Source organism: Pollicipes pollicipes, unplaced genomic scaffold, assembly GCF_011947565.3.
Source record: "Pollicipes pollicipes isolate AB1234 unplaced genomic scaffold, Ppol_2.1 Scaffold_7261;HRSCAF=8764_pilon_pilon_pilon, whole genome shotgun sequence".
Classification (NCBI taxonomy): Eukaryota; Metazoa; Arthropoda; class Thecostraca; order Pollicipedomorpha; family Pollicipedidae; genus Pollicipes; species Pollicipes pollicipes.
In genome coordinates, this window is record NW_023597054.1 from 43,677,387 (window position 1) to 43,697,476 (window position 20,090).

General features: G+C 53.9%; 3 protein-coding genes across 5 annotated transcripts in view; 2 read left to right on the plus strand and 1 right to left on the minus strand.

Moving 5' to 3' along the window:
- Positions 1–795: 795 nt before the first annotated feature.
- On the minus strand, positions 796–10,841 carry LOC119112405 (E3 ubiquitin-protein ligase RNF113A). Of its 3 annotated transcripts, none has more exons than XM_037236587.1 (8): positions 10,755–10,841; positions 9,445–9,591; positions 8,650–8,717; positions 7,668–7,756; positions 7,125–7,248; positions 6,462–6,678; positions 2,473–2,656; positions 796–1,147 (listed from the first exon to the last, which is right to left on the minus strand). In XM_037236587.1, the coding sequence occupies exons 2-8, from the start codon at positions 9,548–9,550 to the stop codon at positions 967–969; spliced, it is 969 nt and encodes a 322-aa protein (XP_037092482.1). In that variant the 5' UTR covers positions 9,551–9,591; positions 10,755–10,841; the 3' UTR covers positions 796–966. The 3 variants fall into 3 exon arrangements, with proteins under 3 accessions (XP_037092482.1, XP_037092481.1, XP_037092484.1); XM_037236586.1 differs by having other exon boundaries at positions 9,445–9,603; XM_037236589.1 differs by lacking the exon at positions 10,755–10,841 and adding an exon at positions 9,716–9,814.
- Positions 10,842–11,306: 465 nt separating this feature from the next.
- Positions 11,307–16,242, plus strand: LOC119111482 (uncharacterized; the record flags this gene model as incomplete). Its single annotated transcript, XM_037235300.1, has 5 exons — positions 11,307–11,525; positions 14,372–14,505; positions 15,018–15,186; positions 15,490–15,693; positions 16,149–16,242. Coding segments are annotated over exons 2-5 (600 nt in total), but the record flags the coding sequence as incomplete, so codon positions are not given.
- Positions 16,243–16,277: 35 nt separating this feature from the next.
- Positions 16,278–20,090, plus strand: part of LOC119111483 (histone-lysine N-methyltransferase 2D) — a 45,234-nt gene continuing 41,421 nt past the window's right edge. Inside the window, exons 1-6 of the mRNA XM_037235301.1 lie at positions 16,278–16,310; positions 17,534–17,785; positions 18,178–18,317; positions 18,705–18,827; positions 19,194–19,360; positions 19,653–19,843. Coding sequence (XP_037091196.1) covers positions 18,266–18,317; positions 18,705–18,827; positions 19,194–19,360; positions 19,653–19,843 — 533 coding nt within the window. The 5' untranslated portion in view covers positions 16,278–16,310; positions 17,534–17,785; positions 18,178–18,265. The remainder of the gene's footprint in view (positions 16,311–17,533; positions 17,786–18,177; positions 18,318–18,704; positions 18,828–19,193; positions 19,361–19,652; positions 19,844–20,090) is intronic.

Consider the following 20,090-nt stretch of genomic DNA (forward strand, 5'->3'; position numbering starts at 1 on the left):
GGACTTGTCGTGACCCCAACCCGCAACCCTCGTGAGACACTCGCAGCGGGCGCGTGTCGGCTGCAGCAAGGGTCCGGCGTGTACAAACTTCGATGCGTGCACAAACTCGTTCGATGCCGCCGGTCCAGCGTGTACAAACTTTATGACAGGACAGAATGCCTGGTGCAAGTCAAGACAAGACGACCCACTCAGGCCAAATCGAGGCTGGCCCCAGGTGCTCTGCCATACGGTTAACGAAAATGTCATTAATGACCAAGAATTTGCTGCGATGGTAGGCTTATCACGCAGCCTATGAAAGTTGCGTGATATGCACCACTTTAGGAGCATGTCATGCATTCATACCTGCAACATATGAAGCGTGGGGTTGTGTACAATGAATGTGTCTCAGTTACGAACCAACATTCTTGAAGTACAAACAACGCGCAAGTACGCAGCGCGCCAAAACAACTAGATCATTGGCGGGCATTCTTTTCCCTTTCACATGCGTCTAGTACACGAGCAGAAAACGAACCGGATCTGTTTTTGGCGGATGTTTTCCTTCCAGTGCAAGTCGGACGACGAAAATGCGTTTGTACACCATGCGAGTTTTTGTAAACCCACATGCTTGCATCAGCCCAGTTACGCATGATGTGGCCATTCACATTCAACATTTGTCATACATGTGTACATTCTACCCCGGTATGATGTACAGCAGGCGTAAGACAGTAGGAACATACACGACCCAACTCCTCGAAAGAACGAGGAAACACAGACATTCTTCATAGACAGACCGCATGTCTAACCTTCAGTGAAAAGACAAACAAACCGTGCAGCACTGATGTCTGATGGTAAATGACCCCGACACCAGGCCTCTGTGACAACATCTAACATCAGTACAGGATGCGCGACAAGCCTTAAACCTCGTTCAATGACATTCATCACAATTCATAACCCCCATCAGTCACGTCGCCATCCGCTGTTCAATCGTCACACATCCTCTCCATCACCGTCACTGCTCACGTTCTGTTTAGACTCAGACCCCTTGAGTTTGTCGATGAGCTCTTTGGCGACATTGAATACTCCGTGAGTTTGCACACCACAGACGAAGCAGCGCTTTGATTTCTTGTACTCCTTCAACGCACAGCCTTCGCAGAAGTAGTGTTTACACCTGGGAAAGGACACCGTGATCACCACATGACGATACGCATCACAGTCCCGCGCGGCACACCCTCACGATGGAACGGCACGAGGGATGTCGACAGTCCCGTGGGGTATGATGGGTGCTGCTACCAAAGACGGTGAACACCAGGAAGACCAGCCCGTCCTACGCCTTTGTCACATCCCGCTTGGTCGTTCTACGGATCAGTTGGAGGTTGGTTCACTTTACTCCGATAAGTTTGCACCTTGCTTGGGCCGGTGACATTCTACAACTCGTGGGCATGGGTCGTTTGCTCACGATACCCAACTTAACAAATCACAGAACCAGTATTTAATGGCCAATGATAGCGGCGGCATTTCGACAAGTTTGCTTCCAAGAACATCTCGGGTGCTTGGAAACATTCATGCGCAGCAGAAATCCAAGTTGATAGTGCTTTGGCGGGTGTTACGAAATTATTTACCGTAACTGGTAATATCAACCAAATCTGACCATGTTCTAGCCAAAAAAGTTTTCGGAAAAATATGCTGAAAGATAGCCAGCCCGCACGGCGAACCACTCCATATTGGTAGTGGTGACACGTGCGGCGTCCAGCTTAGGCCCATACTTTCGCACGTGCCATTCCCAGGAACAGCGTGCCAATTTCCTGTCGCTATCACACCTGCTCACGAATATTTGCATGACATCTGCCCATTTATGCAAATCGCATTTTTGCATTCGTACCACTAACCAACCACCCAATACCCAAACACGTTGTCTTTTCCACGGGCGCATCCGTGGTCGCGCGTCCGATTACCACTTGTCGCAGCTTGGCACCGGGACAGCAGCCACATGCCCTGTTCCAGGCTAAGGAAGCAGACATTGCTTCAAATTAAGCCGAGCACCTCAAAAACATGATAGTGAAACTAGCGCTGAACGCTAAATGTTCTCCACCCGCGGTACGTCGCCCGCTGTCACACACGAGCATGAGGCATTGCTACTCCCAGGAGCTGACCTGTGCCGACAATTTCGTTCGTTACGGGGAAGTTTGTCTCCTATCGTCAGTCACTCGTTATGTGCGTGCCCATCTAAGACGCAAGTCAACGCGCCGCTCAAAAACCATGTTTCAAAAATCGCTAGGGTGAGCGATACTAGCTGTAATTCTACATAACCACCATTCCTGCAAAATATCACTAGCTCCCAGTTCTCTAAAACATCATTAACTCTCACCTTTAAAATACAAGCGAATAATCCCTTCAAGGATAACGCTTTCTAATATCCATGATTCAAACTACCCCCTCCCCTCCCCACAGTCCATTTTGCGAGGGCATCCCATCATACGCGCCAGGGACACTCACTTCGTGACGACCGGCTCTTTGAAAGACTCGCGACATATGAAGCAGCGAAACGGCAGGTTGTCCTCATCGTCGCTGATCTCGTAGTTCTCGTCGTTGCTGGCGCCGTACGTGTTGTTGTCCATCTCCCGCTCCAGCTGCCAGCCAAACTTGTAGTCGGTGCGGTCGTGCATGAAGATGCAGGAGTCTGGGAAATGTCGCTGCTTGTAGTGAGTAGTCCCAACCGACCTGAACACGCCCTCAGGGCGGGGCCTGTCGCCAAGGATGGCAATGGTGCATCACTGTCATACGTGGTGCGGGCATCACGCGGTGAGGAACATCTGCTTCATTACGTTATCATAAAACATTGTTGCCAGAGTAAACAGTCTCCTTTGAATGATAACGAGCATTAGGACAGGATCAACGAACACAAATGATCTCCACAGCTAAAATAATGGGTCAATTGACACAGAAATGCCGTCTGCAGATGCGTAGGACTTGTTCTTCGGACCACGACGCTCAACGTCGCGCTGCGTCACTAATCGTCCCTGATGCGAGGCAGCGGCACGTGTCACAGCCAATTACAGAAATCCTGGCCAACTTGGAGCTGTTCCGGATTTACATGCTCCATACGTGGACCGTTGGGGATCTATTCCTGACGTCATTTATTTCAACTGCCATTCGCTCTGTCCGTTACAATTCGATTGCAAACTATTTTGCCTTAATGGAATCAAATACGGCACTGCAAGCCGATGGTACTACCTCCAATTCACCCACGCGAAAGTCAAAACGTGTGAAAATTGCAGCGTAATAACAGTTACGAAAACTTGGAAAACTTGGAAAACATCGGAAAGTGACACCTTTTGTCTCACAACCCGAAATTTTTTTGGGGGGACGTCAAATCACACGCCAGAAACCACACTCGTCCGCGGTACTGATTTGCTTTACTGTACTGTTTTACCCACCGGCAATATCCGTAAGTTAACAGCACCCAGACATCCATAAAGTCGAAACAACTTCGGTCGTTGGTTTCCTTTTTCACTAGACATATCGAAATCGAAAGTCATTGGACGGCTGAATGCCAATGGAAACTTAATTCAAACAGACGTAACAACACACGGCATCTCGCACACCCGATTCATAGCTCTATCATCTGGTGCAAGCATATCACAAGCACATCTCCAAAGTGAATTTCGATTGTCATTGATTTAACTACATGCCTTCATAAACAGTTTCACGACCACTTGCAGTCGCTACCACATGTGACAAGTGATGCAACAACGCCAACAGTGGCCATGTCTGTCCATTTAAACAGGCCGAACGCAGATCTCGACATCAGACAAACGGCTTTGCGGTGAGTCACTTAAATGCTCGAGTCAGGTTCACTAGCGTGACAGAGCTGTTGGCGCTCACGATGTCATGATATGGTTCTCTCAACACCTTTCGAACGATGTTAAAATTAACGCGACTAGTTCGTTCAGCATCTGTGGCAACGGATAGCAGCGATGAATCTATTAACGGTGGCGCTTGGCAATCGCTTGTCGTGCGAAATGGCATACCATGAATTCAGAATGAGGCTATTCTGAGCTACGCTATGCGATATAATCGCGATCCCCGTCACATGAAAGGGACGTGCCGGAACCGGCACTCATCTATCACATAAAACCTGCACGGGCGTCGGTGGAGGAGTGCAACTGGCGACCAGCCGGCACTCATCTATCACATAATGCCTGCACGGGCTTCAGTGGAGGAGTGTGACTGGCGACCAGCCGGCACTCATCTATCACATAAAACCTGCACGGACGTCGGTGGAGGAATACAACTGGCGACCAGCCGGCACTCATCTATCACATAATACCTGCACGGGCTTCAGTGGAGGAGTGCGACTGGCGACCAGCCGGCACTCATCTATCACATAATACCTGCACGGGCTTCAGTGGAGGAGTGCAACTGGCGACCAGCCGGGACTCATTTTCCACATTATACCTGCGCGGGCGCCAGAGGAGGAGTGAAGCGAACCACTCACTCCAAGGGCCCGCCCGAAATCCAAACAGTAGCGATGAGCCCTCGGGCATAACACTTATGCCCACAACGGGCGATGGTCAGCCGTCGGCAGCGACGAGCGGGCCGCCGCCGCCAGGCCTGACCGGCGCGTGCTGGGCTCGTCCCTGAGGGCCCCATCGGCCCCATGGCTCCATGGATAACGCCCCCCCCCCCCCCCAGGCCCCAGGCCCTCCAAGATGGTGGTCATCAAGAATCTCTAACGTGAACCGAAACCCTTCAACTTGCGGATAAGTACGCGCTCAAAACTAGAGTGAAGCAAATCCATAAATCAACACCTCGTTGGCGGCACAGGGCCCGCTGGGCGCAAAGGCCGGCCACTGGCGCCGCGGCGTGGCCGGCGCCAGTGGTAGCCGGCCAGTGGTACTGCTGCCGCCGCACAGTAGCCGGCCCACTGGCGCCGCGGCGTGGCCGGCCTGCTGGCGCCGCGGTGTGGCCGACCTACTGGCGCCGCGGCGTGGCCGGCCTGCTGGCGCCGCGCAGTAGCCGGCCTACTGGCGCCGCGGTGTGGCCGACCTACTGGCGTCGCGGCGTGGCCGGCCTGCTGGCGCCGCGCCGTGGCCGGCCCGCTGGCGCCGCGGTGTGGCCGGCCTACTGGCGCCGCGGCGTGGCCGGCCTGCTGGCGCCGCGCAGTAGCCGGCCTACTGGCGCCGCGGCGTGGCCGGCCTGCTGGCGCCGCGCAGTAGCCGGCCCACCGGCGCCGCAGTGTGGCCGACCTACTGGCGCCGCGCCGTGGCCGGCTCACTGGCGCCGCGGCGTGGCCGGCCTGCTGGCGCCGCGCAGTAGCCGGCCTACTGGCGCCGCGGCGTGGCCGGCCTGCTGGCGCCGCGCCGTGGCCGGCCCGCTGGCGCCGCGCCGTGGCCGGCCGCTGGCGCCGCGCCGTGGCCGTGACCGTCGGCCGACCCGGAACGTGCTGGGTCTGGTTCCAATAGTCCGCAAGTGTAACAGGCATGGACATGCCAGTGGAGAGACACGTGGGCCCTGCCAATGCAAACAGCAAAGCAAAGCAAAGCAATCCGGCTGTGACGAAAATTTGCAGACGATAGTAAGTGAGAAGTGCAATGAAATTGGATTACAACTATCTGGATTCGTTACTGCGCGGCGTTACACGCACCGTCTGACTACCAGCTCTTGGGTCCAACAGCTTTAGGCTCTGATGCTGAATAGGTCCAAGTGGTTACTCCTAAAGTTTTCGTAAGCTTCGGCACGAGTAGTGCGTACCTCGGAAAAAGCTAACCGAAGATCTGCTGATTCTGACTGATTTAGCATTATTCCTAGAATGGTGTCACTGTACAATTAAGTTCGAGCACTGGGCTGTGGCTCCCCGGTTTGACCGGCACAGACCGCTGCGACGGTCGCCGATCACGACATCAGCAGTGCGAGCGGGTCTCAAGGCGACGTCACAAGTGGCCACAAACGCCTGGCGATAACAACTACCACAGGTGCCACTCCCAGAATGTTTTAACGCACACAGGTGCCGCAGCGCGGTGGACATTACTGGCCTCGCGCAATCCACCAGCGTTTGCCGCGCAACCGGCCGCGTCAGGAGGTCATGACGCTCACCTCTAAAGCCGCAGAAGCCGGTCCCGAACCCCCAGCAGCCGCCGTGGAACCAGAACGTCAGGAGGCCATAGCACCCACCTCCGAAGCCGAAGAAGCCGGTCCCGAACCCCCTGCAGCCGCCGTGGAACCAGAATGTCAAGAGGCCAAAGCACCCACCTCTAAAGCCGCAGAAGCCGGTCCCGAACCCCCTGCAGCCGCCGTGGAACCAGAACGTCAAGAGGCCATAGCACCCGCCTCCGAAGCCGCAGAAGCCGGTTCCGAACCCCCAGCAGCCGCCGTGGAACCAGAACGTCAAGAGGCCATAGCACCCACCTCCGAAGCCGCAGAAGCCGGTCTCGAACCCCAGCAGCCGCCATGGAACCAGAACGTCACGAGGCCATAGCACCCACCTCCGAAGCCGCAGAAGCCCGTCTCCTTGAAGTCCTTGCAGATGTCGGGCGCGTAGTCCCAGCGAACGGTGGATCGGATGTTGGAGGGCGCGCGGATGGGGCCGTGCCGCACGCCGCCGCTGCTCGCGTTGCCCTGCGGCGTGTCGCGCTTGGAGATGTACTGGGCGTAGTTCGCCTGGCCCCGGTACACCTTGTCGTCCGCCTTGCCCTCCAGTTCCTGGCGGCGCGGGCGGCGTCAGCGGAGGAACAGAACATCGGCCGCGGGCATCACATGTAGCTGGACTATCAGGCCAGCTAGGCTTCCGGGTAGAACAGTAAATGGGTGCTAATGGCAACATGGTAAGGGCCCAGTTGAAAAATTCGCTGCTGAATACACTGGTTTTCAGCACAGCTGGCATTAATGTCATCGATTCAAGGCATTGCAGTACAAACTTGACACCCGTCGGTTCACAAAAACCAAAACTTAGTCTTGAGAGTAAGAAACTCACACATCGTCCGCATGAAAAGGCTCCATATTGACCACATCACACCTGGCACTGCGCTCTGCAAAAAAGCTGTCACGACGCCACCCCAGGTCTGGCTCCGCAGCCGCACCCCGTCGCCTAACGCCAGGTGCCCGGGGGCCCAGCCCCGGCCGCTCGTCGACCCTGTTGATCAGCCTACCTTGTTGACGGCCATGGCGCGCTCGAAGATGGCCTGGTCGTCGCGGTCGCGCTCCGTGTCGATCTCGACCGTGGCCGTGGCGCCCATGTCATGCGGGCCCTCGCGCGCCGCCGTCCGCTTCGACCTGACCGCAAAACGGCGCACAGATGCACGCGCACGCACTGCCATGGCGAACGTCGGGTGTGACAGCACGGTACGGTACAGTACAACACGGAAGAACATGACAAAGCGCAGCACAGCACAACACGGCGTGGCACGGCCGGTATGGTATGGCACGGCACGGGACGACACGACCCGCCCGCACGGGTCACGACTAGCGTGATACGCAGCCTACAGAGGCCGCATCATAGGGTGAAAAACGTACGTGCTTGCTGTGGTGATACTTGAAAAATAGCGTGGCATGACTAATGGATGAACCACAATCTGGGTAAGGACTGGATGACATGCAAGCACACATACACATTTAGTTAAATGCAAGACACTAATTTAAAAACTTAACCAACTACCCTCGCGGCCAACCGTATGCTGTAAGAGAACACCTACCTATAGGATACTCCCACCTTGTCCTCATCACTTGAAGAGGCATTGTCCACCTCACCCCTCGGTGTCCCGGCGGCCTTCGCAGTTTTGGACTGAAAATATGACAAAATGACGCAGCGTTAAACCGACTGCCTCGCGGAAACTTCAGTGCCTACTTCAATAGCTACAATTCAACTAAAAATTTAATCTGATGCAGAGGTACGTAACGGCATCTGCAAAACCTGCCTGTTGCTAAGACCATTAACAACCTAAACAATTAACATCAAATGCATTCTGGCAAAATCGGTCTCCTTTAAACATGACAGGAAAACCAATAATGTGGCACAGCCCAGGGCCTCACAGATGTGTAACTACAGCATGGTTCATTGCCTGCAGATCTTTGTAACCCCAGTTTGCCTAAAAAGTAACTTTATCTTTTTCTCCATAACCATGCACTACATTGTGATGACCTGAAAGATACAGGTTTCTGGATCTGGGGACACTTCAAAAACAGAGGTCATTTCTAAGACCAATATAATGGCCTGAATGCAAAAAGCTCCACAAACATGAACCCATCAGGGACTGTCCATACCTTACATTATGCAAGGGGGGGGGGGGAGGATTTTTATGAAGTATAACTGATGCATAAAAGGGGAAGTGTTGAAAAGCTCTATGTTACACTAAGGTATGGTTGCAAAATCATGTTAAGGTCATTTCTTAAGTTTCAAAACATTAACCTGAACTATGGATAGGCCCTTCTCATGATAAGCAGCATGTCTGTCTTCACTCTGTACCTCTAGCCCAATCAGAGGGGAAAACAAACATGATCTTTTCAGATATTATACTTGCCATCATTTTATAGCATGGATGGTCTTTCACCCAGCGTTTCCATGCTTAAACCCATTAAATCAAAACATTTATATCTTAAGGAAATCCATGCAAACTTTATTAAGTCTGTACTACCAAGCATCTAAATAAACAAAACCTTTCAAAATATTTCACCCACCGTCTGAAACATCGGATTTCTAGCAGTCTTCTTCTCAATTTTCAAAACCTTTGTATCGTCATCACTGCCTGTAAAAACAGATGCCAGTTAACATATTTGGACACTGTATGCCCACCAGATAAACATGACATGAATCATGTATCCAAATTCTGGTGTACCAGATGCCAAACATGTAAATAAGGTTCTCTAGAGATGTGCCAAAACACAGGCACATATTCTACTTCACAGCCCTCAAGCATGGCAAGCACATTCTCAGTGACATTTGGTTTCACAGATCCAAATGCATCAGGGACAAATGACAATGCAACTTGAAGTAATTATCCATCTGGAGTGTATTATAACATCAGAAAAATTGCCCATTTGCCAAAACTGGGAGCAGCCTTAACTTTTGAGAGATATTGAGGACAGACCTCATAAGGTGGCCACTCAACATGCCACAATATTGTGATAGACATGGATACATTAAAAAGCTATTCAGTAATAAACTATACTGTTTTTTACTAAATCTTTGCACTGTTTCAGAAGATAGGAATCATGGCAAATCATTTCCAGTCAAGGGACTTCACAGTCTGCTGAGATAGCATGAACAATGTGATACTGTGACAATATCACCCCTTTTACACCTTCCCTGGTGTCCTAAAAAATCATCACTTGTAATAAGGTAGCAGATGTGCATTGTGATGCATCCATAATGAGCTAAACTGGATGATAACAGTGCTTAAAATGCTGCATTTTGTGATAAAGGAAATGGGGGGGGGGGGACATTTGGTTTCAAGAATAAGGATTTTAACTTACTGTGCTCATCTGATGCCTGCCTCTTCCTGGCTCTGAATTTCTGCTTTCCTTTCTTGAATGAGAATGCACAAGGTCCCTTTCCAGAAGCATGGTCATCATCTGCCATGCTGGAGCATAGGAAACTGGGCAAAAGCCTTCCCCTTAGATCTGAAACAAGTCCTGGAAAATTCAGAGTTTCCTATGAAAAATGTTCATGCCATCATGTAATGGGTGTGCAGATCCATCTTGAAGCACCATTTCATAAGTAACACAGGGAAGAAGGAGATTATACCTGTCCTGTGAGTTTGGTTTCTCTGCCCTCACAGCTCAGTTTGTTGGTAGCCTGACTTCTGATCCAGCAAGCAAGTTTGACCAGGGGTTTCTCCAAAGCACTAGAGCTAGTGAGACTAAATTCATATGTGGAAAACTAAGAAATGTTGATTTGGTATAAACTGTGCCATAAAACTAAACAGCTTCACATCACATGGCTTTGTGAAGCCATGCACTGTTGGTCATGATTATTTTCAGACTTGGCATTACCCATGGAGCTAATGAAATCAGATTGATTGGCACATAACAACAGTCATGCTGGAAAAAAATTGATTTTTAATGTGCTTTTATGTTACTACTCTCAGCATATTTTTCTTATGAGATATGGACTGAACAGGAGTTACAACCATCCCAGCCTGGGCCAATCATGGATTGACCTGGAGGACCCAGGCCAAGTGAATAGGATGGCAGACCTGAACCACTGGGCATTTCAACTTTTGGTCAATCACATTTGTTATAACCAAAGGCAGGCAGTGAGCAATATCTGCACAGGCCATTGCAGTACCAGTAGAAATAAAATATACTGCAGCTATTACTTTTACATACTGCTACCCCTTTGCCTGTGAGTGTCAACATATTAGAATTTCAAAGGTTCATCCATTTTAACTATCATATTGACTGATTTCTATGACATTTGACACCTGTATGTCAAAAATTGTGATGTGTGAGGAATTGTATGGCAATACCACGAATCAGTCCTTGGGACAGCAAAAATAGATGTAAGTTCACACACTGCGCAATACTTCTAGTGCCAAAAATTCCACTGAACTCATATTACTGTAAATTACTTCGGACAGCAGTGTGATACTCCATTGATATGATGCCTTTGAAACACAAATGCACCCCTTGGAACATCATAAAACATGCAGCTATCATGGCAAGCAGGACAAGTGGGACAGGATCTACCACACTAAACGGAGCAGCGTGGAATGCAACGCAAAGGAAGAAAGACACCGCTGATACCCCCACTAACCGCTCGATGCCAACCCTCACACACTCACCCCAGAACCCCTCGGCAATCGGCTCCGACACGACCTCCACCGACCACCCTCTGGCCTTGACAAGAAGGGCATAGCGCTGCAGGAGAGCTTGAGGGGGATGGGAATGGGGGGGGGGGGGCGGGGGTAAGGGGTAGGAAAATATTTTTGCAACATACGATTAAAAAAGGAAAAATACAGCTTCAATATCAGTTCCACTTATTCTCAAACTTTTGGACTTAAGTACTACCTGGCAAATTACACTTTTTATCCATACGTAGCTCATTCGAGTAAAATGTTGGAAAACCATAGCCGCATAGTCTTAGATACCCATCAAAATCTTACACAATGGAAATTCAGATGCAAATTACATTTTCTTCGCAATTTTACGGACTTCAACAGTTAATTAAAATAAGTAAGTTAGACTCATAATTCTTAGAGCCATCCGCATGGTTGGGAGTGCTCAGCTGACGGATTTAAGTGGGCTTCGTGATTTTACCAGCCTTGGATTGAGTAATTGATCGAAGACGAAGGATGCGCGACGCTGCGCCTCAATAGCACCTTTGTTGTGAGATCACGTAAAAGTGTTGGAATGCTACCGATTGAGGTTGTAGTTTGCGATATGATGGTTTTGTTGTGTTGACTGCACTGCAAGTGCTGCAGGCGATGGGGGTTCAGCTCTGAGCAATGCTACTGCTCAGTGAACTGTCGCGGGTTTGTCAGTTCCAAGCACAGGTGCAAGTAAATATGCTGACTGATCAAGCTCTCTTACTCCAGTGATAGTGGAGTCCAAAGGTATGCCTCTGAAAATATATTAATGGTGGTGTCACGTGAGCAGTTTCCTATTCAAGGTTTGACTATTCCCATTCAACCCTAGAAGCAAATTTCGTAGGCTCTGTGCCTTTCAGTCAGCAAGTGATATTAGCAATTTTGATGGGATCTGAATTATGGCCCACCAAATTGTGTGTGTTCTGTTTTAGTCCTCAAGTTAGGCCTTAGAGGATTACAATGATAGAGTGCTATAACCCAGATGCCTTATATTTGCATGCTCCCTTACATATGCATGCACTGCTTATGCACTGATCATGAAGCATAGTATTGCATTACAGTGTCTTATCTGACCTCACCTTACTATGGCTTATGGTGATCAGGAATTTGAAGATAGCTTGGCATGTTGATTTCAGTATGTTCAAGCTCTTGTTCAATTAATCTGATCCCATATTTTAGAAGTCTGGTTGTGACTTTGATGAAATGGATAGCCCCTGCTGCTTTGTGGTTCAATATATTGCAGCCTTGGGATAATGATTCCAGTGATATCCTATATTTTGGCATCTCTGTTCCAAGTCAAAAATTTTTCCTCATGTAGGGAAGGATTCCAACTGCCCCACACATCTTGTCAACATCACTGCCAAAGTTTGCATGTTGGAACATTTGTAGGACATCAAAGGTGGGTCAGGAAGTTGAGCCTCGCAGAAAATAACTGATGTCTCGCTTCTGGACCCAGTTTTTCAGGAGGAACAATCTAGTGGGTTTGGTTTCCAAATTCTTCTATTTCCCAGGTTTGATTCCCCATTTCCCGAGGTGCCTGCACTTCCTGCTAGGGTGAGAGGAAGGCAACACAGTATAGTCTCAGCAGCTCTGTGGATTGTGAAGCCCAAATAATGAGGAGGACCCAGAGGCTGCTTGGTCACCATGCCCAATCAGCAGATGCCTACATTTTGTTAACTACCAAGTCTATTGTGTTAATGCCTCTATAGGGATATTAAGTCTCAAAGTATCAGCTTTAACCTGGAAGACCTTGGTGATATAAGGCCAAATATGATTTGAAAGGCTAGTATAGAGCTGCATAGAAGGGTTGATTATCTCATGAAGTGCAATGCCAGTGCCAGAGGTTCAGCATGATCATGACATCATTGGACATATTAGAATGTGCTTGTCTTTCACAATCATGTGCGAGGTTTTGTAATAAGATTGGTAGCACAACTCAAAAATGTTCATTGAACACCTGGAGTAGCACACTGCAAGATACCAGATTTCTTCCACAAAGTTGAACAACATTACATGTTTTTGAGCTATTCATTATTACGTGGGTACCTCCAATGTTTGATTGTCTAGGCATTCATGCACAAATCAGTATGTGTAATCAATTGCTAAGGATGGTAGGGTGCATTGAATTTGAAGGGGTTGCTATTTGAACATGCAACTGCTTTCTGCCAACTTGTAATGCTGTGTTGATGTGCCATGGAGTAACAGCTGTCCCAAAGATAGGATGAGACCTGGGTGTGGTTGGGATACATCATGTCTCCTCATGTTTCCATGAATAATTGTGGAACATCATGGCAAAAGACAACATCACATGGTCGGTACTGGATAGGACATAAGGTGATTGGAGAGCGTAGAAGTAACTGTGTCATGCCAAAAATTTTGAGAAATGACATCATTTGTACTGGTCCAGAACTCTTTTGTTAACTACCATGGCATGTTTGGATATATTGGATCCATTAACATATTTTGCAGCATACTTTTTTAGATCAAAGATGCATCCTTCAATTACATCTCATTATTCACTTCCTTCCAGCATCAATTCATGTAATCCACACTTACCTGCATACTTGTACACCAAAGTGAGCATTGCTTTTTGTACTGACCTTTGCCTGAAGTTTTTGTAAGGCTCTGTGACAAACCCTCCCAATTAAGTCAGCCACAGGGCTATGCTAGGAACATCTCAAGAAGTGAAATGGTCAGATCAGCCTTTTTTTGAAGAGACTCTTCATTTATCTCTATGGGGCTAATACTAAGCTTGATAACTAGAAGTGAAAGGTCCTATGCCCCATGCAAAGTTTCTGCACTTAAAATCAGCTGAGTCACCTGTTTTCTGTTTCATATGAGTAACAGGTGGTTGCCAAATTTGACATTTTCTTTCCGCACACTTGCTTGCGAAAGGTCTTTTACATGCTGCCCTAAATGAGGCAGGCTGCTACCTGAACTTACAGCAGGCTCAAATTGTCACTGGACATATGCTAGCTCATATGGAGATATGTGCTAAGGTAATTATGTCGGAGAGTTCAATGTTTTAATGGGCTTACTGACTGTCTGTGTAATTCCCCATACTTATAGCAGTAACCTCCACACAAGTGGTGAAATATGCCTCACTTGACCTGGTGGCTAGGTGATAAGAGTCAGAAGTGATTATTTTTGTTAGTGTTGTGTAGATAGCATATTTTTGTGCACCATATGCCTGGTTTCACATCTTTAGCAGCTATGGTTACAAAGTTCTGAGAGCACTTGTTGGTCCTTGAGACTGCCTGTCTGTCCATCAGTAGAAAATGTGCCAGCACTGTGTCATTCTGGTGCCAGGTGGTCAAGATCTGGGCCTATTTCTGATGTGTGTTCCTTGGTTTCTTTGTACATCATAGATTTTACATCCCCATTTTAATGAGAGCTAAATGGTGAGACTGTGGTAATATAACAATGTTACAAGAACATCCTGATTGACCAAATAGTTTGCATGCAATGTCTTGAAAACATCACAGCATAACTTTAGGGGAATGTGCTACTTGCTGCTCAGTAAACTGTGTGTCAGTGTAAGCAATAGTCCCAAGGGTGAAGCATCAGCTGACCATGCCAGGCTGTGTCGGCAGGATGTCAGAGGACCAGTCGGCGGCGGCGGCGGCGGCGGGCGGCGGCAGCGGCGGTGGCGCGGACCGGGCCCGGCCGCCCGGCGACATGCTGGCCATCAGTGTCGCTATCCCAGACGCCGCCGCCTCCGAGCTAGGTGCGTGCCGGGCTCGGCGCGCCGGTCGCCGCCGGTGATGGCCGGCGCCGGAGCCGGCTGGCGCTTGGGACGGGCGCGCCGGTCCGGCCGGGCCCGGTGGACCAGAGGCTTTTGTTGTTGGCAGAGGCTGCTGTGCATGGATCCAGGTGGCGTTTTGGTTGTCTCACCACATATGGGCAAGGCTAATGCTGGAACACCCTACTCCCTTGGTTTTGGGGCGTCACATAGCCCTAATGCACATGTTTCAATATGTGCATTAGGGTTTGTTTGTGGAGGAATCGGTACGTCAGATTTAGCGAAGTTTTCAAGGTTTTGAAAATGTTTCTCGTGCAATTCAACGTTCCTTTCCGTGTAGGCCTCTAACCTCCCTAGATGGCCATTCTCAAACTTAAACATTTCACGGTGGCCGAGCGCGGCACCCCAGCCCGAACCGACGCTGTGCTCGGCGCCACGCCCAAAACGCCTCAGCCGGCGTGTCCGTGCGCATGACGCCTCCGTCGCCGCGCCCGCAGACTCGGCGTCGACCACGCCCGCCGGCGACGAGGGTGACCCGTTCCACCAGCCGGTGGGCCATCTGTCGCCGGGCGCGCTGCGGCGCGGCCCCGGCCGGCCGCGCAAGGACACCGTCAGTCCGGTCGACCAGCGCCGGACCATCGGACTGAAGCTGAAGCGACTGAGCAGGTGGGCTGGCGGCACCGGCCGCCGCCGGCAGGGCTGACCTCGCTGGTCAGCCGCGCTGCTCGGTCTTGTCAGGCGCGTGGTGGGCTTGTGTTGCGTCTTGTCGGCGATGGCTGATGGTCTGTGTGAGATGGTTTACACCGTCTCCAAGTGGCCGGTGCATGTGGGGGCGGATACTGAGACTGCCCGTCAGATCTGGACGGGGCGCGTGGCGGACGCTCACGCCTCTCCGCCTGTCGCCCGGCCTCCCACCGCGCCGCTCCGCGTGGTGGGCCGTGCTGGCGTCTGACAGAGCCTCGTCGACAGCGGCACGTACGTGCGCGGCGTGCCGCGAGGGCCGCGCGGCCGACGCAAGTCTGACCTGCCGTCGCCGCTGCCGGGCTCGGTGGCCGACCCGTGGGGCGACAACTCGCGCGACGCCGAGGACGACTGCTCGGACACCAGCTCGGTGCAGAGCTCGCTGGACCGCTCGGCCAGCCTCGACGAGTCGCTCGTGTTCCAGGAGCGCTGGTCAGTCGGCGCGGCACGGGCCGGCCGCAGGGGAGCTCGGCATCCGTGGTCACGGCGGGCAGGGTGGGAAATTGGACTGTAGCTAGTACCTGCTGTTGAAGGGAGGGTGGCAGGGCAAGAGACACTTGTGTGCTCGTTGCGATCACAATTTGGCCGGACATCATCTTAAGTAAAATGGCTGTGCTGTATATAGGTATTAAAGTGTGCTGTATATAGGTTTTAAAGCAAGTCTTCTTGAATTCTGGCATGTAAAATGGCACGAGTTGTGTCGTGAAGATAGGTTCTGTGACTGCGATTAACCTGCCTCAAGCTCCAATATTTACTGAGCGAGCTGCCAGAACTGAATCCACTGAAATCAACAGCAAAACAGCCACACCGCAGACACACCACGCCCGCCTGGAGAGCGGCCAGATGTCCGGCGTACGCTCACACCCACTCCGTGCGCGCTCCGCCAGGCCGGGCAAGGTGTGCGCCCTGTGCAACCTGGGCGAGCGCAGCATCCTGGGCCAGGGCGACATGCGGTGCGTGCCGGGCACGGCCGGCGCCGGCGGCGACGCGGCCGCCACCGACCCGGCCGCCGCCGACTCGGCCAGGAGGATCAAGACCGTCGTCAAAAAGTAGGCCAGCTTCCGTACACGCGTGACGCTGCCACGCCCGTGGTCGGGCTCGTGTCCAGATGCGCGTAGTGTTGCGTGTTGAGAGCTGTCAAGGCTCGAATTAGCATGACAGGGCGTCAAACAGGGCTTTCAAGTACATTTGTTTGTAATCTTCTAATGACATTTGAATATTAAAATAAGCTTGTAAACCGTTTGTGACTGCGACGAAAGGGCTCGGCAATGGCCGCTGACACAGGCCAGACCGCACTCGATGGTGGCGCAGTATTTTCGTGTGTGTATGTTGACTGCCCACAAGCGTCATCCCACCGCGGGTCACAGTCCACTGAACCCTTGGTTAGTCACATACCACCTAACATATGGCCATTGTCCGCAATCCATTCAGCTGCAGTCACCTCCCTTCCAACCGTCGGTCACGTTCGAGCTGACCGTGGCGGGCATTCCGTCCAACCATTGCATGCATTGCATATGTATGCAGCACTGCTGGTCTGGTGCCCACGTCTCACGGCCGTCCCTCCCTGCCCCAGAGGGAAGGTGTCCTGCTCCGTTTCCGGTGTCCACGGCTCACGGCCGTCCCTCTCTCCCCCAGAGGGAAGGTAGCCTGCTCGCCGGCCGGTGTCCATGGCTCACGGCCGTCCTTCCCTCCCTCTCTCCCTCAGAGAGGTGTCCTGCTCCGTGGCCGGTGTCCACGGCTCACGGCCGTCCCTCCCTCCCCTAGAGGGAAGGTGGCATGCTCGCCGGCTGGTGTCCATGGCTCACGGCCGTCCTTTTCTCCCTCTCTCCCTCAGAGAGGTGTCCTGCTCCCTGGCCGGTGTCCACGGCTCACGGCCGTCCCTCCCTCCCCCAGAGGGAAGGAAGCCTGCTCGCCGGCCGGTGTCCTCGTCTCACGGCCGTCCCTCCCTGCCCCAGAGGAAAGGTGTCCTGCTCCGTGGCCGATGTCCACGGCTCACGGCCGTCCCTCCCTCCCTCAGAGGGAAGGTGGCGTGCTCGCCGGCCGGTGTCCACGGCTCACGGCCGTCCCTCCCTCCCCCAGAGGGACGGTGGCCTGCTCGCCGGCCGGTGTCCACGGCTCACGGCCGTCCTTCCCTCCCTCCCTCCCCAGAGGGAAGGTGGCCTGCTCGCCGGCCGGTGTCCATGGCTCACGACCATCCCTCCCTCCCCCAGAGAGAAGGTGGCGTGCTCGCCGGCCGGTGTCCATGGCTCACGGCCGTCCCTCCCTCCCCCAGAGAGAAGGTGGCCTGCTCGCCGCGCAAGGACGGTCCGCTGGGGGACGAGCCGTGCGACGAGCTGACGCTGGTCGGCCACGTGCACCAGCCGAGCGCCGACCAGCTGCTGGACGAGGCCGGCCACTACTACCTGCACGCCGGCTGTGCGCTGTGGTCGCGCGGCGTGCGCTCGCCCGACGACGGCCTCAGCCTGGAGGGCGCCGAGCGGGCCGTCAGCGCCGCCGCGGCCGTCCGCTGCAGCTTCTGCCAGAGGTGCCGGCCGGCCGCAGCGGGAGGACGGGCGGGCGTCGCGGCTGGCTGCAGTCGGCAGATGGGGCGGCGGTCCGGCTCTCGGTCGTCTGTTCAGCCGTGGCAGGCGCGCCGCGTCCAGCGCCGTCCGTCACGCGGCGCGCTGTCACCAGTTGCCGAAGCCTGACGGGCGGCGCGGGGGGGGGGGCGGGGGCGGAGAAGGGGCAACTCTCATGACAGGGCGTCGTACAAGCGTGCACATCGCCCTGCTGAATCACTTGCGTTGAGCGTCTGCAGTTTTGAGGCCACACGCAGAGCGCGTGTTGACTTGCTCCGGCCGTCCCTGAGTGTGTCGCTGGCTGATGCCGGTGTGCCCGGGCCGGGCGCGTGCTGACCTGCTTCGTGTCCCGCGCCAGGTTCGGCGCGTCGGTGTACTGCGCTGTCGACGAGTGCCTGGCCGTGTTCCACCTGCCGTGTGCCGCCGCCTCGGGCGCCTTCCAGAACATGAACACCAAACAGGTGTACTGTGTCACCCACCTGAGTCGCATTCCGGCCGGTGAGTTGCGGACATCCTCCGCATGCCGTACAGTATCTCACTCCGTACCGACTGGGCTGGGCAGGTCGGGCTGTGAAATGAGCCGCCTGTGACTGCTCGTAACCACTCAGTACTGCCTCCGGTTGCCTCTCCGGTGTGGTGTGTGTGTGGAATGCCGGCGGTGTCGAATGGTGTTTGGTGCAGCTCGACATCGGTGATTTCGGCACGCCACTGTTGTCTAAAACTGGTTCATGGTGTCGTCACAGTTACAAGCTGCATTCAACAACGAATGCTGAGCGCGTTTTGCCGCGTCACTGTCGCATTGGCTGCCATGATCCGGGATGATTCGTGCATTGTGTGAGAGAGGCCAAGACTGGCGACTTTGACGTCCCGCGGGCTGCGTTTCAGACGGCGAGGAGGCCTGCATCAACTGCGACGACTCGGGCGCGCTGGAGTCGATGCTGTTCTGCTCGTCGTGCGGCAACCACTTCCACGCCGACTGCACCACCCCGCCTCTGCCCCTGAGTCCGAGTCAGTGCCGCCGCCGCCGACCGCCCCCACGCCGTCTCGGGGCGGCGCGGTGTCATTGGCTCTCTGTGGAGCCTTGGTCCGCGGGTGTGTTTGTCTTGCGAGCTTGCATTCGCGCCGTCTTGGCTCAAATCGGGCCCGTTAGCCGGTGGGGTCGTGGTCCGTGCGTGGGTGTCCCGTGCATGCGTCGGTGTCGTCCGGGCCTGCCTGTCCACGCTGGTATCAGTGGTGAGTACTGAGCATTGCCAGCCGATCGGCGTAACTGGCCGGCCGCTCTCGGGCAGTCGTCCTGTCGCCGCCCTCCAGCTGTCCGCCGCGCCGGCGTCGTCGGCGCTTTGACTGACCGATGGCGGCTGTCTCGCTGCGCAGACGTGCGGGCCGGCTGGCAGTGTCCCAGCTGCAAAGTGTGTCAGCACTGCAGGCAGCCGGGCGAGGAGGGCCGCCAGCTCTGCTGCGACAGCTGCGACAAGGCCTTCCACATCTACTGCGTCCGGCCCACGCTCGGCGCTATACCAAAGAGCGGCTGGAAGTGCCGGGTACGTGGTGCCGCGGCAGCCGGCAGGGCTCCAACCGCCGCCGGGTGGCCATGGGACCTGCGCGACCCCCAGCAACTATGTGGCATGCCTCCACATTGGTCGAAGACTGTAGCTTTGATGACACATGTGGCATCGTGGTCGAACCCATTCAGGTGGCAGCAGCCCGTGAATGGTGCCACAGCCGCGATTTTCGCTCGCGCTTGACGCGCTTGGCTACCTGCTTAAGGATCATTGTCGACACGATCGTCACGTCTGTGTCCCGCGCTGACCGTGGTCGGCCGGTGTCCGGCAGTACTGCCGCGTCTGCACCGACTGCGGCTCCCGCACGCCCGGCGCCGGCATCAGCTGCCGCTGGCACAACACGTACTCGGTGTGCGACTCGTGCTACCAGCAGCGCAACAAGGGCGTCTGCTGCCCGGTGTGCGGCCGCGCCTACCGCCACTTCGCGCAGAAGACCATGCAGCAGTGCAGCGCCTGCCGACGGTGAGTGGCCGCCGGCCGGGAGGGGCCGCGGCGGAGGGGTGTCTGCCGTCGGGGCAGCGGCGCGCTCCGTCAAGTGAGAGGGAGTGGCCCGCGCCGGGGCTGTGCGCCGGGACCTGCGTCTGCGTCCGCCGCGCCCGGTGTACCGGGCGGGCCGTGTGGACGGTCACCAGTATCTCGGGTGTGGACTAGTGTGGCGCGTGCCTTGTCGGGCGCACCCTTGGACCGGCTGACCTCGCCCCCCCCCCCC